The 14,063-nt window shown below is 42.3% G+C and overlaps 1 protein-coding gene across 1 annotated transcript in view; it reads right to left on the bottom strand.

Annotated features, from left to right (window-relative positions):
* Nucleotides 1-14,063, bottom strand: part of LOC121535557 (epidermal growth factor receptor) — a 93,746-nt gene that overhangs the window by 29,265 nt on the left and 50,418 nt on the right. Inside the window, exons 2-3 of the mRNA XM_041842745.2 lie at nt 1,145-1,296; nt 506-692 (exon numbers count right to left, since the gene is read on the bottom strand). Of these exons, the coding sequence (XP_041698679.1) occupies nt 506-692; nt 1,145-1,296 (339 nt within the window). The remainder of the gene's footprint in view (nt 1-505; nt 693-1,144; nt 1,297-14,063) is intronic.

Here is a 14,063-nt window from a genome sequence, read left to right as displayed (position 1 = left end):
CTAACCCTAGCCTCAACCCTAATCCTAGATTCCTGGTTCAACCCTAACTGTAGCCTTAACCATAACCCTAGCTTCGTGTCCACATCCTGGTTCAACCCTAACCCTAACCCTAGCCTCAACCCTAAACATAGCTTCATGTCCACATCCTGGTTCAACTCTAACCCTAACCCTAGCCTCAACCCTAACCCTAGATTCCTGGTTCAACCCTAACTGTAGCCTTAACCATAACCCTAGCTTTGTGTCCCTAACTGTAGCCTTAACCATAACCCTAGCTTCGTGTCCACATCCTGGTTCAACCCTAACCTTAGCCTTAACCATAACTCTAGCTTCGTGTCCACATCCCGGGTTAACCCTAATCCTAACTCTAACCATAGTTTATAGCTTATAACTAGGGCTCAGTTTCCCTGGTTTGGCTCTAGTATGTGAGAAGGCCCTCAGTGACTAGTCATTATGAGGCTGGGTTTATAACTGCCTGGGCAGAGCAGGGACAGGCCTAGAGACTGACCTGTGAGGCTGGTCAGAGGCAGCTCAGTGGTGCCTTCTCCCATGGACTTGTTATAGTTCAGCATCACAGCCAGGGCAAAGCCACTGTCGTAGAGAGTGTGGCCTCGGATGATGCGCAGGTTGTCCAGGGGAATCCTATTAGCTGTGTTGAGGGCGATCAGAACGTAGCCACCCACCTCCTGGATGGACTGGAGACAAACAAGGAAAGGTTTGGTATAAGCTGGTCTTCACACGCGATGCCAGGGGTGAACAACTCCAGACCTACATGGTCCAGCTCCAGTCCTGCTGGTTTTCGCATCAGCCTGTCTATATCCTCATAGCTAGACAAGGTTCACACAAGGGTACTTCCAGTAACCCACTGATCCTATTCAGCATTATAAACTCAACCTAAGACTATTTCAACTGAAGCAACAACGCTCTAATGAGGCTTCAAGTGTTTTGGACACTTTGGACCATGTCTGTAGGTTAAAGCAAGCTTATTAGATGTTTTTAGGAGCTGTTATGTTTTTATCCAGTATTGCTTTCTTCAGACAAAGGTGTTCCTGACCTGTAGCCTGGTCTCTCCTATGGTCATTGTCCATAGGACTTGGCAAGACAGCACAAACAGATCTGGGACCAGGCTAGCATTCCTTTATCTTACCCTGAGGAAAGACAGATCATGGTAGTCCTCCATGTATGTGACCTCCAGGTTCTCCAGGACCACGGTGCAGTTGCTGTAGGTCTTGACCATGTTCAGGTAGTGGTCCTCTTTTGACCCCAGCAGGTTGAACCGGTTGGTGACGCCCTGGCACACTGTGGAGGAAGAGTGAGGAGATGATGATCCAGGAAAGTAGAAGAGAGAACATCAGAGCGTAAACTTGAAGTTGGTGAGCTGGCCAGAGCAAATATGGCTGTTCTCAAAAAACTGCTGCCTTGATCTACACTGAGTGTACAAAACACCTGCTCTTTCCATGACATAGACTGACCAGGTGAAAGCTATGATCCCTTATTGATGTCACTTGTTAAATCCACTTCAATCAGTGTATATGAAGGAGAGAAGACAGGTTAAAGAAGGATTTTGAAGCCTTGAGACAATTGAGACATGGATTGTGTATGTGTGCCATTCAGAGGCAGAATGGGAAAGACAAAATATTTAAGTGCCTTTGAACGGGGAATGGTAGTAGGTGCCAGGCGCTCCGGTTTGAGTGTGTCAAGAACTGCAACGCTGCTGGGTTTTTCACGCTCAACAGTTTTCCGTGTGTATCAAGAATGGTCCACCACCCAAAGGACATCCAGCCAACTTGACACAACTGTGGGAAGCATTATAGTCAACATGGGCCAGCATCCCTGTGGAATGCTTTTGACACCTTGTAGAGTCCATGCCCCAACAATTTGAGTCTGTTCTGAGGGCAAAAGGGGTGCAACTCAATATTAGGAAGGTGTTCCTAATGTTTTGTACACTCAGTGTAGACAGGAAATATCTAAGCTACCAAGCCCAGTTACATGGATCATGCAGTCTCTGTTCAAATTCATATTGGCATACCCAAGACAACAAAGGACACCACTCTCTGTTTCCCTTTGGCTTCTCTTCACATAGGTATCACAGTTGTTTAGTATATTTGTTTGTAAGTGTGCACAGTCATCATTTGGCTCATTCAGATGCATTAAATAACTGATCTGGATTCAATCTAGAATGAGAACTCGATCCCTACAATGCTAGTGCTTACTCATGAGTCGCAGTGAGCTCTGAGCTGGCTGGCCCTATTTATCTTGGCTGAGACTCTTTCCACTGCTCTTCAGGCTAGTTAAAACAAACACCTACCGACTCTGCGCCATGTCATCTTTGTGTAGAAATGTTGGAGTTATTATTCACACACACATTATTCATGGGGGCTATTATCTATTCCACTCATCTCCCTGTCACTAGGAGGAATAATGGCAGCATTAACGTTATCGGTCCACGAATACTGCATCTTCTGAAGTTTATGAACAGACAGGTTTTCGAGTTAGATAACGAGGATTATTTAAGGATTTCCTAGAAATTATAGCCGGAGCCATTTTGAGTGATAACTCCCATTCTTGGCACGAATCAACAAACCTCTAAGGATCTTCCAAGTGTTGATGATGTATGTATGTAACAACAACTATAGAGCCATTGAGCGAGCCAGTAAAACAAACGCCTACGATCAAATCACATTTTATTTGTCACATGCGCCGAATACAACAGGTGTAGACCTTACAGTGAAATGCTTACTTACAAGCCCTTAACCAACAATGCAGTTTTAAGAAAAATAAGTTTTAAGTAAAAAATAGATAACAAAAAAATTAAAATAACAAATAATAATGAAAGAGCAGCAGTAAAATAACAGTAGGGAGGCTATATACAGGGGGTACCGGTACAGAGTCAATGTGCGGGGGCACAGGTTAGTCGAGGTAATTGAGGTAATATGTACATGTAGTTAGAGGGGGACAATGCAAATAGTCTGGGTAGCCATTTGATTAGATGTCCAGGAGTCTTATGGCTTGGGGGTAGAAGCTGTTAAGAAGCCTCTTGGACCTAGACTTGGTGCTCCGGTACCGATTGCCGTGCAGTAGCAGAGAGAACAGTCTATGACAATAGTCTGGGTAGCCATTTGATTAGATGTCCAGGAGTCTTATGGCTTGGGGGTAGAAGCTGTTAAGAAGCCTCTTGGACCTAGACTTGGTGCTCCGGTACCGCTTGCCGTGCAGTAGCAGAGAGAACAGTCTATGACAATAGTCTGGGTAGCCATTTGATTAGATGTTCAGGAGTCTTATGGCTTGGGGGTAGAAGCTGTTAAGAAGCCTCTTGGACCTAGACTTGGTGCTCTGGTACCGCTTGCCGTGCAGTAGCAGAGAGAACAGTCTATGACTAAGGTGGCTGGAGTCTTTGACAATTTTTAGGGCCTTCCTCTGACACCACCTGGTATAGAGGTCCTGGATGGCAGGAAGCTTGGCCCCAGTGATGTACTGGGCCGTACGCACTACCCTCTGTAGTGCCTTAATGTGAAAAATTACTATTTTATGAATATCACTAGCTGCAACAGAATAGCATCGTGGATAACATTTTTATGTCTCTGCGTCCAGTATGAAGGAAGTTAGAGGTAGTTTCACAAGCCAATGCTAACTAGCGTTAGTGCAATGACTGGAAGTCCACAGGAACAGTTAGCAAGCTAGCTGTTCCTGTTCATCCGACTCTGGGGAAGTAGATCAATGGCTTCATGGCCAAAATCTCTAACTATCCCTTTAATATGGAAGAAATTACAGTCATTGGAGCTAATTACAGGGTTTTTTTCTGTATAGAAAATTCTTAGGCGGGATGGAAAAACAGTTTCAGTGTCAACTTAAAAGACCAAAGCCAGATAGAGAAGAGAAGATATTGAACAATATATATATTTTTTATAATACAATCTTTGAGAACTAACAATCAAATAAAAGCTAGACAATCAGGGAGAATCGAAACATTTTAATGTGTAGAATTGCAGAAAATTAGCTTTACAACAGCAACATTTTCTCTACACCACCAAGATACCTTTCTAGCTAATAGACTATGTTAGAGTTTACACTTCCTCTTCCAATGAACAGTTGGATGGTCAAAATAATTAAAATATATCTACAAAATCTATTCATTTTTAAAATGTTGATTACTTCTTCTTGCCATTATCATTCACCTGATAAGACGAGACGTGATTATTTTCTGGGGAAGAAAAGATTGAAAACCCCTGCTCTAATCTACGATTACAAAAACGTGTTTGAATAAGTCAATGCAGAGAGACACTATTGAAGATACAGAGGAAGACAAGAGGATCCTTTACAGAGTAGTAGAGGCTGACTGAGGAGACCTGGAGGAAACAGGTCACTTTACTGACTTCCTGTTCAGTATGTCTGTCCCTTGAGCTGGTCTGACAGGTTGTTGTGACTGACACTGTGATACTGTGAAGCAGGGGCACATCAAATCAAATTGTATTTGTCACATGCTTCGTAAAGAACAGGTGTAGACTAACAGAATGCTTACTTATGGGTCCTTTTCCAACAATGCAGAATTAAAGATAAAGAAGATTTTTTTCAAATAGAAATTGTGACATGAAGAATAAATACACAGTGAATAATAAATAACAATAAAGAGTAAAAATAACATGGCTATATACAGGGAGTACCAGTACCGAGTCGATGTACAGGGGTACGAGGTACTTGAGGTAGCTATGTATAGTAGGGGTAAAGTCACTAGGCAACAGGAAAGATGCATGACGTCTGGTTTCCCAAGAACCATCCATCACACACTAAAGACCACAGACAGAAAGGGATCGTATATAAGCACAGTAAAGAGTTAAATGTGTGAACAAATTCTATTTACTTTCACTGTAACAAAGTAGCTTGGGCTCGAACCAGGGATCTTCTGCACAACAACTAGTCTCTCACGGACAGACGAAACATAGAGATTTGGTTCTGCATTGCTGAGATTACACAACACTCACTAAAGCAGCCTTCTACCAAATCACTCTGCCAAACTATGGTCTTGGTTGAGCAAGAGTGACACTGCCTCACTTTAAATTCTGGTGATTTTGTCCCTGGTGTCAGAGTAAGAGCTTTGGGACAAACAGGGGATTTCTCTTCCTCCTATTTCAGTCGGTCTTGTTGTTGTATTATTCCTAGGAATACAGTACATTCCTAAACATGCCTGGTCTAGACAGCAAAGCCAGAACAGCTCCACAACTCAAGCAGTTGCCTCAGCATAAAACAAACCTTTTGCTGTCGTACACTGACCTTTTCATTTCCAAGAATGGAGGAAATAAACATGTCACCAGGATTATTTTCCTATCAAAGGTTGTCCTCTTTCAAAGTTCTTTTTTTTATGGCATTTTTTTTTGTGGTCTTTGTTCTTCTATTGAACAATAAAACAAAATAAGTGATGAAATCAATTTAAAAAATAAGTGAAAGTAGATTCCTATACCATAGCTGTAAAGACTGACAATTTTTTTGGGAATGATGCCATTGAACTTGATAATGAAACTGGCAACACAAATGTCAAAGTACAATCAAATCTGTTTATTTATGGTACACTTCAATTGTCTGTTATTGCTCCCACTCATGATCAGTTGAGATGGGCTAGCCAGGTCCCAGATCTGTTTATGCTTTTTTTTCAATTAATCTGGTCATTGTCTCACTAAAAAAATAAGAGCTGGCAAGACAGCACAAACAGATCTTGGACCAGGATAGAGATGGGCCCAATCAGAGAGAGCGTATAGGACATGAACAGCTGTGTTCTTCTGTGAAGACATTAAGTTCTTGTCCTCATTAACATGTCCCTGAGGGGACACCCTGACATGAACCCTTACCATCCAAACCACTGGCCTGACTAAGGATGCCACCCAAATGGCACCCTATTCCCTTTATAGTGCACTAATATGGTCAAAAGTAGGGCACTAAATACAGGGAATAGAGTGTTATTTGGGACACAACTTAATTAACGCCGTGACACCGTGGCAACAGAGGCAGACTTAGGATGTTACTGCAGCAAGCTGCCTCTTCTTTTATAATTAGGAGAGGCATGATGTGAGATTTAATTAATTTAATCAACTGAATTAAGACTCTGACGTAAAGGCTGAAAAGGAATAAACAAAATATATAATTACAACCTGTCTATATACAGTAAGTGGAAATTGTATAAACATATTATCTAATTTGACATCATATAATATATCGTCACAGGGAGGGATAACATATTGATCCCAGTCGCGTGGCATAAGCATTATTTACTATATCAAACTACACGTTCAGCTACAAATCAGGCCTACAACATGACCCTGTGTCTTATCAATGTAACCTTTCTTTCAGTGAGAGGTTATCTATTGAAGAATTAAAATGAAAGATGAGCAAAGGTCAAAAGTTATTGTTTACAATAACACAACTGAGGCCTGGCTGACTAGCTGTACAGTGGCACATTCAGTCTGAAGAAAACACTACATAAGGCAGTTGCACAATAAGCCATGTTAAACATTGTACTGTATCTGGCTGCGTGTGTGTGTGTGTGTATATATATATATATATATATATATATATATATATATATAGAGTTGAAGTCGGAAGTTTACATACACTTAGGTTGGAGTCATTAAAACTAGTTCTTCAACCCCTCCACAAATGTCTTGTTAACAAACTATAGTTTTGGCAAGTCAGTTAGTTTACATACACTAAGTTGACTGTGCCTTTAAACAGATGTCATGGCTTAAGAAGCTTCTGATAGGCTAACTGACATCATTTGAATCAGTTGGAGGTGTACCTGTGGATGTATTTCAAGGCCTACCTTCAAACTTAGTGCCTCTTTGCTTGACATCATGGGAAAATCAAAAGAAATCAGCCAAGACTTCAGAAAAAAAATTGTAGACCTCCACAAGTCTGGTTCATCCTTGGGAGCAATTTCTAAACATCTGAAGGTACCACATTCATCTGTACAAACAATAGTACGCAAGTATAAACACCATGGGACCACGCAGCCGTCATACCGCTCAAGAAGGAGACGCATTGTCTCCTAGAGATGAACGTACTTTGGTGCGAAAAGTGCAAATCAATCCCAGAACAACAGACATTTTAGTCATTTAGCAGACACTCTTATCCAGAGCGACTTACAGTTAGTGAGTGCATACATTTTCATACTGGCCCCCCGTGGGAATCAAACCCACAACCCTGGCGTTGCAAGTGCAATGCTCTACCAACTGAGCTACAGGGATACAACAAAGGACCTTGTGAAGATGCTGGAGGAAACAGGTACAAAAGTATCTATATCCACAGTAAAACCAGTCCCATATCGACATAACCTGAAAGGCCGCTCAGCAAGGAAGAAGCCACTGCTCCAAAACCGCCATAAAAAAGCCAGACTACAGTTTGCAACTGCACATGGGGACAAAGATCGTACTTTTTGGAGAAATGTCCTTTGGTCTGATGAAACAAAAATAGAACTGTTTGCCCATAATGACCATCGTTATGTTTGGAGGAAAAAGGGGGTGCTTGCAAGCCGAAGAAAACCATCCCAACCGTGAAGAACGGGGGTGTCAGCATCATGCTGTGGGGGTGCTTTGCTGCAGGAGGGACTGGTGCACTTCACAAAATAGATGGCATCATGAGGAAGGAAGATTATGTGGATATATTGAAGCAACACCTCAAGACATCAGTCAGGAAGTTAAAGCGTGGTCCTCTGTAGCTCAATTGGTAGAGCATGGGGCTTGTAACGCCAGGGTAGTGGGTTCGATCCCCGGGACCACCCATACGTAAAAATGTATGCACACATGACTGTAAGTCACTTTGGATAAAAGCGTCTGCTAAATGGCATATTATTATTATTAAATGGGTCTTCCAAATGGACAATGACCCCAAGCATACTTCCAAAGTTGTGGCAAAATGGCTTAAGGACAACAAAGTCAAGGTATTGGAGTGGCCATTACAAAGCCCTGACCTCAATCCTATACAAAATTTGTGGGCAGAACTGAAAAAGCGTGTGCGAGCAAGGAGGCCTACAAACCTGACTCAGTTACACCAGCTCTGTCAGGAGGAATGGGCCAGAATTCACCCAACTTATTGTGGGAAGCTTGTGGAAGGCTACCCGAAACGTTTGACCCAAGTTAAACAATTTAAAGGCAATGCTACCAAATACTAATTGAGTGTATGTAAACTTCTGACCCACTGGGAATGTGATGAAAGAAATAAAAGCTGAAATAAATCATTCTCTCTCCTATTATTCTGACATTTCACTTTCTTAAAATAAAGTGGTGATCCTAACTGACCTAAGGAATTTTTACTAGTATTACATGTCAGGAATTGTGAAAAACTGAGTTTAAATGTATTTGGCTAAGGTGTATGTAAACTTCTGACTTCAACTGTATATATAGTACCAGTCAAACTTTAAGACATGAAGGTCAGTCAATACGGAAAATGTCAAGAACTTTCTACGTTTCTTCAAGTGCAGTCGCAAAAACCATCAAGCGCTACGATGAAACTGGCTCTCATGAGGACCGACACAGGAAAGGAAGACCTAGAGTTACCTCTGCTGCAGAGGATAAGTTCATTAGACTTACCAGCCTCAGAAATCGGCAATTAACTGCACCTCAGATTGCGGACCAAATAAATGCTTCACAGAGTTCAAGTAACAGACACATCTCAACATCAACTGTTCAGAGGAGACTGCGTGAATCAGGCCTTCATGGTCGAATTGCTGCAAAGAAAGGAGGAGGTGTGATGGTGTGGGGGTGCTTTGCTGGTGACACTGTCAGTGATTTATTTTGAATTCAAGTCACACTTAACCAGCATGGCTACCACAGCAATCTGCAGCGATACGCCATCCCATCTGGTTCGTGCTTAGTGGGACTATCGTTTGTTTGTCAACAGGACAATGACCCAAAACACACCTCCAAGCTGTGTAAGGGCTATTTGACCAAGAAGGAGAGTGATGGAGTGCTGCATCAGATGACCTGGCCTCCACAATCACCCGACCTCAAACCAGTTGAGATGGTTTGGGATGAGTTGGACCGCAGAGTGAAGAAAAAGCAGCCAACAAGTGCTCAGCATATGTGGGAACTCCTTCAAGACTGTTGGAAAAGCATTCATCATGAAGCTGGTTGAGAGAATGCCAAGAGTGTGCAAAGCTGTCATCAAGGCAAAGGGTGGCTACTGGAACACAGGACTGATGGTTCCTGAAAATGGGCCTCTGTACGCCTATGTAGATATTCCATTAAAAATCAGCCGTTTCCAGCTACAATAGCCATTTACAACATTAACAATGTCTACACTGTATTTCTGATGAATTTGATGTTATTTTAATGGACCAAAAAATTGATTTTCTTTCGAAAACAAGGACATTTCTAAGTGACCCCAAACTTTTGAACGGTACTGTGTATACAGTGGGGAAAATATATATAACTGTGGGAGCAATTATTAGGAAATGGAAGACATACAAGACCACTGATAATCTCCCTCGATCTGGGGCTCCACGCAAGATCTCACCACGTGGGGTCAAAATGATCACAAGAACGGTGAGCAAAAATCCCAGAACCACACGGGGGGACCTAGTGAATGACCTGCAGAGAGCTGGGACCAAAGTAACAAAGCCTACCATCAGTAACACACTACGCCGCCAGGGACTCAAATCCTGCAGTGCCAGACGTGTCCCCCTGCTTACGCCAGTACATGTCCAGGCCCGTCTGAAGTTTGCTAGAGTGCATTTGGATGATCCAGAAGAGGATTGGGAGAATGTCATATGGTCAGATGAAACCAAAATAGAACTTTTTGGTAAAAACTCAACTCGTCGTGTTTGGAGGACAATTGGAGTTGCATCCAAATAACACCATACCTACTGTGAAGCATGGGGGTGGAAACTTCATGCTTTGGGGCTGTTTTTCTGCAAAGGGACCAGGACGACTGATCCGTGTAAAGAAAAGAATGAATGGGGCCATGTATCGTGAGATTTTGAGTGAAAACCTCCTTCCATCAGCAAGGGCATTGAAGATGAAACGTGGCTGGGTCTTTCAGCATGACAATGATCCCAAACACACCGCCCGGGCAACGAAGGAGTGGCTTCGTAAGAAGCATTTCAAGGTCCTGGAGTGGCCTAGCCAGTCTCCAGATCTCAACCCCAAAGAAAATCTTTGGAGGGAGTTGAAAGTCCGTGTTGCCCATCTACAGCCCCAAAACATCACTGCTCTAGAGGAGATCTGCATGGAGGAATGGGCCAAAATACCAGCAACAGTGTGTGAAAACCTTGTGAAGACTTACAGAAAACGTTTGACCTGTGTCATTGCTAACAAAGGGTATATAACAAAGTATTGAGAAACTTTTGTTATTGACCAAATACTTATTTTCCACCATAATTTACAAATAAATTCATAAAAAATCCTACAATGTGATTTTCTGGATTTTTTTTCTCATTTTGTCTGTCATAGTTGACGTGTACCTATGATGAAAATTACAGGCCTCTCTCATCTTTTTAAGTGGGAGAACTTGCACAATTGGTGGCTGACTAAATACTTTTTCCCCCCACTGTATATATATATACATACATACACCTACATATATATATATATATATATATATATATATATATACACACACACACATATATATTATATATATATACATACATACACATACACATATATATACAGTGGGGCAAAAAGTATTTAGTCAGCCACCAATTGTGCAAGTTCTCCCACTTAAAAAGATGAGAGAGGCCTGTAATTTTCATCATAGGTACACGTCAACTATGACAGACAAATTGAGAAAAAAATCCAGAAAATCCCCATTGTAGGATTTTTAATGAATTTATTTGCAAATTATGGTGGAAAATAAGTATTTGGTCACCTACAAACAAGCAAGATTTCTGGCTCTCACAGACCTGTAACTTCTTCTTTAAGAGGCTCCTCTGTCCTCCACTCGTTACCTTTATTAATGGCACCTGTTTGAACTTGTTATCAGTATAAAAGACACCTGTCCACAACCTCAAACAGTCACACTCCAAACTTCACAATGGCCAAGACCAAAGAGCTGTCAAAGGACACCAAAAACAAAATTGTAGACCTGCACCAGGCTGGGAAGACTGAATCTGCAACAGGTAAGCAGCTTGGTTTGAAGAAATCAACTGTGGGAGCAATTATTAGGAAATGGAAGACATACAAGACCACTGATAATCTCCCCTCGATCTGGGGCTCCATGCAAGATCTCACCCCGTGGGGTCAAAAAGATCACAAGAACGGTGAGCAAAAATCCCAGAACCACACGGGGGGACCTAGTGAATGACCTGCTGAGAGCTGGGACCAAAGTAACAAAGCCAACCATCAGTAACACACTACGCCGCCAGGGACTCAAATCCTGCAGTGAGAGACGTGTCCCCCTGCTTAAGCCAGTACATGTCCAGGCCCGTCTGAAGTGCATTTGGATGATCCAGAAGAGGATTGGGAGAATGTCATATGGTCAGATGAAACCAAAATATAACTTTTTGGTAAAAACTCAACTCGTCATGTTTGGAGGACAAAGAATGCTGAGTTGCATCCAAAGAACACCATACCTACTGTGAAGCATGGGGTTGGAAACATCATGCTTTGGGGCTGTTTTTCTGCAAAGGGACCAGGACGACTGATCCGTGTAAAGGAAAGAATGAATGGGGCCATGTATCGTGAGATTTTGAGTGAAACCCTCCTTCCATCAGCAAGGGCATTGAAGATGAAACGTGGCTGGGTCTTTCAGCATGACAATGATCCCAAACACACCGCCCGGGCAACGAAGGAGTGGCTTCGTAAGAAGCATTTCAAGGTCCTGGAGTGGCCTAGCCAGTCTCCAGATCTCAACCCCATAGAAAATATTTGGAGGGAGTTGAAAGTCTGTGTTGCCCAGCGACAGCCCCAAAACATCACTGCTCTAGAGGAGATCTGCATGGAGGAATGGGCCAAAATACCAGCAACAGTGTGTGAAAACCTTGTGAAGACTTACAGAAAACGTTTGACCTGTGTCATTGCCAACAAAGGGTATATAACAAAGTATTGAGAAACTTTTGTTATTGACCAAATACTTATTTTCCACCATCATATGCCAATAAATTCATAAAAAATCCTACAATGTGATTTTCTGGATTTTTTTTTCTATTTTTGTCTGTCATAGTTGACGTTTACCTATGATGAAAATTACAGGCCTCTCTCATCTTTTTAAGTGGGAGAACTTGCACAATTGGTGGCTGACTAAATACTTTTTTTCCCCACTGTATATATATATACACATACAGTGGGGAGAACAAGTATTTGATACACTGCCGATTTTGCAGGTTTCCCTACTTACAAAGCATGTAGAGGTCTGTAATTTTTATCATAGGTACACTTCCAAAATCCAGAAAATCACATTGTATGATTTTTAAGTAATTAATTTTCATTTTATTGCATGACATAAGTATTTGATACATCAGAAAAGCAGAACTTAATATTTGGTACAGAAACCTTTGTTTGCAATTACAGAGATCATACGTTTCCTGTAGGTCTTGACCAGGTTTGCACACACTGCAGCAGGGATTTTGGCCCACTCCTCCATACAGACCTTCTCCAGATCCTTCAGGTTTCGGGGCTGTCGCTGGGAAATACGGACTTTCAGCTCCCTCCAAAGATGTTCTATTGGGTTCAGGTCTGGAGACTGGCTAGGCCACTCCAGGACCTTGAGATGCTTCTTACGGAGCCACTCCTTAGTTGCCCTGGCTGTGTGTTTCGGGTCATTGTCATGCTGGAAGACCCAGCCACGACCCATCTTCAATGCTCTTACTGAGGGAAGGAGGTTGTTGGCCAAGATCTCGCGATACATGGCCCCATCCATCCTCCCCTCAATACGGTGCAGTCGTCCTGTCCCCTTTGCAGAAAAGCATCCCCAAAGAATGATGTTTCCACCTCCATGCTTCATGGTTGGGATGGTGTTCTTGGGGTTGTACTCATCCTTCTTCTTCCTCCAAACACGGCGAGTGGAGTTTAGACCAAAAAGCTCTATTTATGTCTCATCAGACCACATGACCTTCTCCCATTCCTCCTCTGGATCATCCAGATGGTCATTGGCAAACTTCAGACGGGCCTGGACATGCGCTGGCTTGAGCAGGGGGACCTTGCGTGCGCTGCAGAATTTTAATCCATGATGGCGTAGTGTGTTACTAATGGTTTTCTTTGAGACTGTGGTCCCAGCTCTCTTCAGGTCATTGACCAGGTCCTGCCGTGTAGTTCTGGGCTGATCCCTCACCTTCCTCATGATCATTGATGCCCCACGAGGTGAGATCTTGCATGGAGCCCCAGACCCAGGGTGATTGACCGTCATCTTGAACTTCTTCCATTTTCTAATAATTGCGATAACAGTTGTTGCCTTCTCACCAAGCTGCTTGCCTATTGTCCTGTAGCCCATCCCAGCCTTGTGCAGGTATACAATTTATCCCTGATGTCCTTACACAGCTCTCTGGTCTTGGCCATTGTGGAGAGGTTGGAGTCTGTTTGATTGAGTGTGTGGACAGGTGTCTTTTATACAGGTAACGAGTTCAAACAGGTGCAGTTAATACAGGAAATTAGTGGAGAACAGGAGGGCTTCTTAAAGAAAAACTAACAGGTTTGTGAGAGCCGGAATTCTTACTGGTTGGTAGGTGATCAAATACTTATGTCATGCAATAAAATGAAAATTAATTACTTAAAAATCATACAATGTGATTTTCTTGATTTTTGTTTTAGATTCCGTCTCTCACAGTTGAAGTGTACCTATGATAAAAATTACAGACCTCTACATCCTTTGTAAGTAGGAAAACCTGCAAAATCGGCAGTGTATCAAATACTTGTTCTCCCCACTGTATATATATATATATATATATATAAATGTGTGTGTGTGTACAAGCTATTGTAAACATTGCACTGTATTTGATTTAATCAATAGTTTTATGGCAGTCAGACCCAGGCTCAGCGGTGCTCTAAAATACCTGATATTACACTGTGCTACGACAAGGAGAAACAAAATTAAGGTGCGTATGAAATGGCACCCTATCCCCTATATAGAGCACTTCTTTTGACCAGGTT

The sequence above is a fragment of the Coregonus clupeaformis genome, chromosome 21, assembly GCF_020615455.1.
Source record: "Coregonus clupeaformis isolate EN_2021a chromosome 21, ASM2061545v1, whole genome shotgun sequence".
In the NCBI taxonomy this organism is placed as follows: domain Eukaryota; kingdom Metazoa; phylum Chordata; class Actinopteri; order Salmoniformes; family Salmonidae; genus Coregonus; species Coregonus clupeaformis.
Note: the sequence above shows the minus strand (reverse complement) of the source record. Positions and strands in the feature narration are given on the sequence as shown.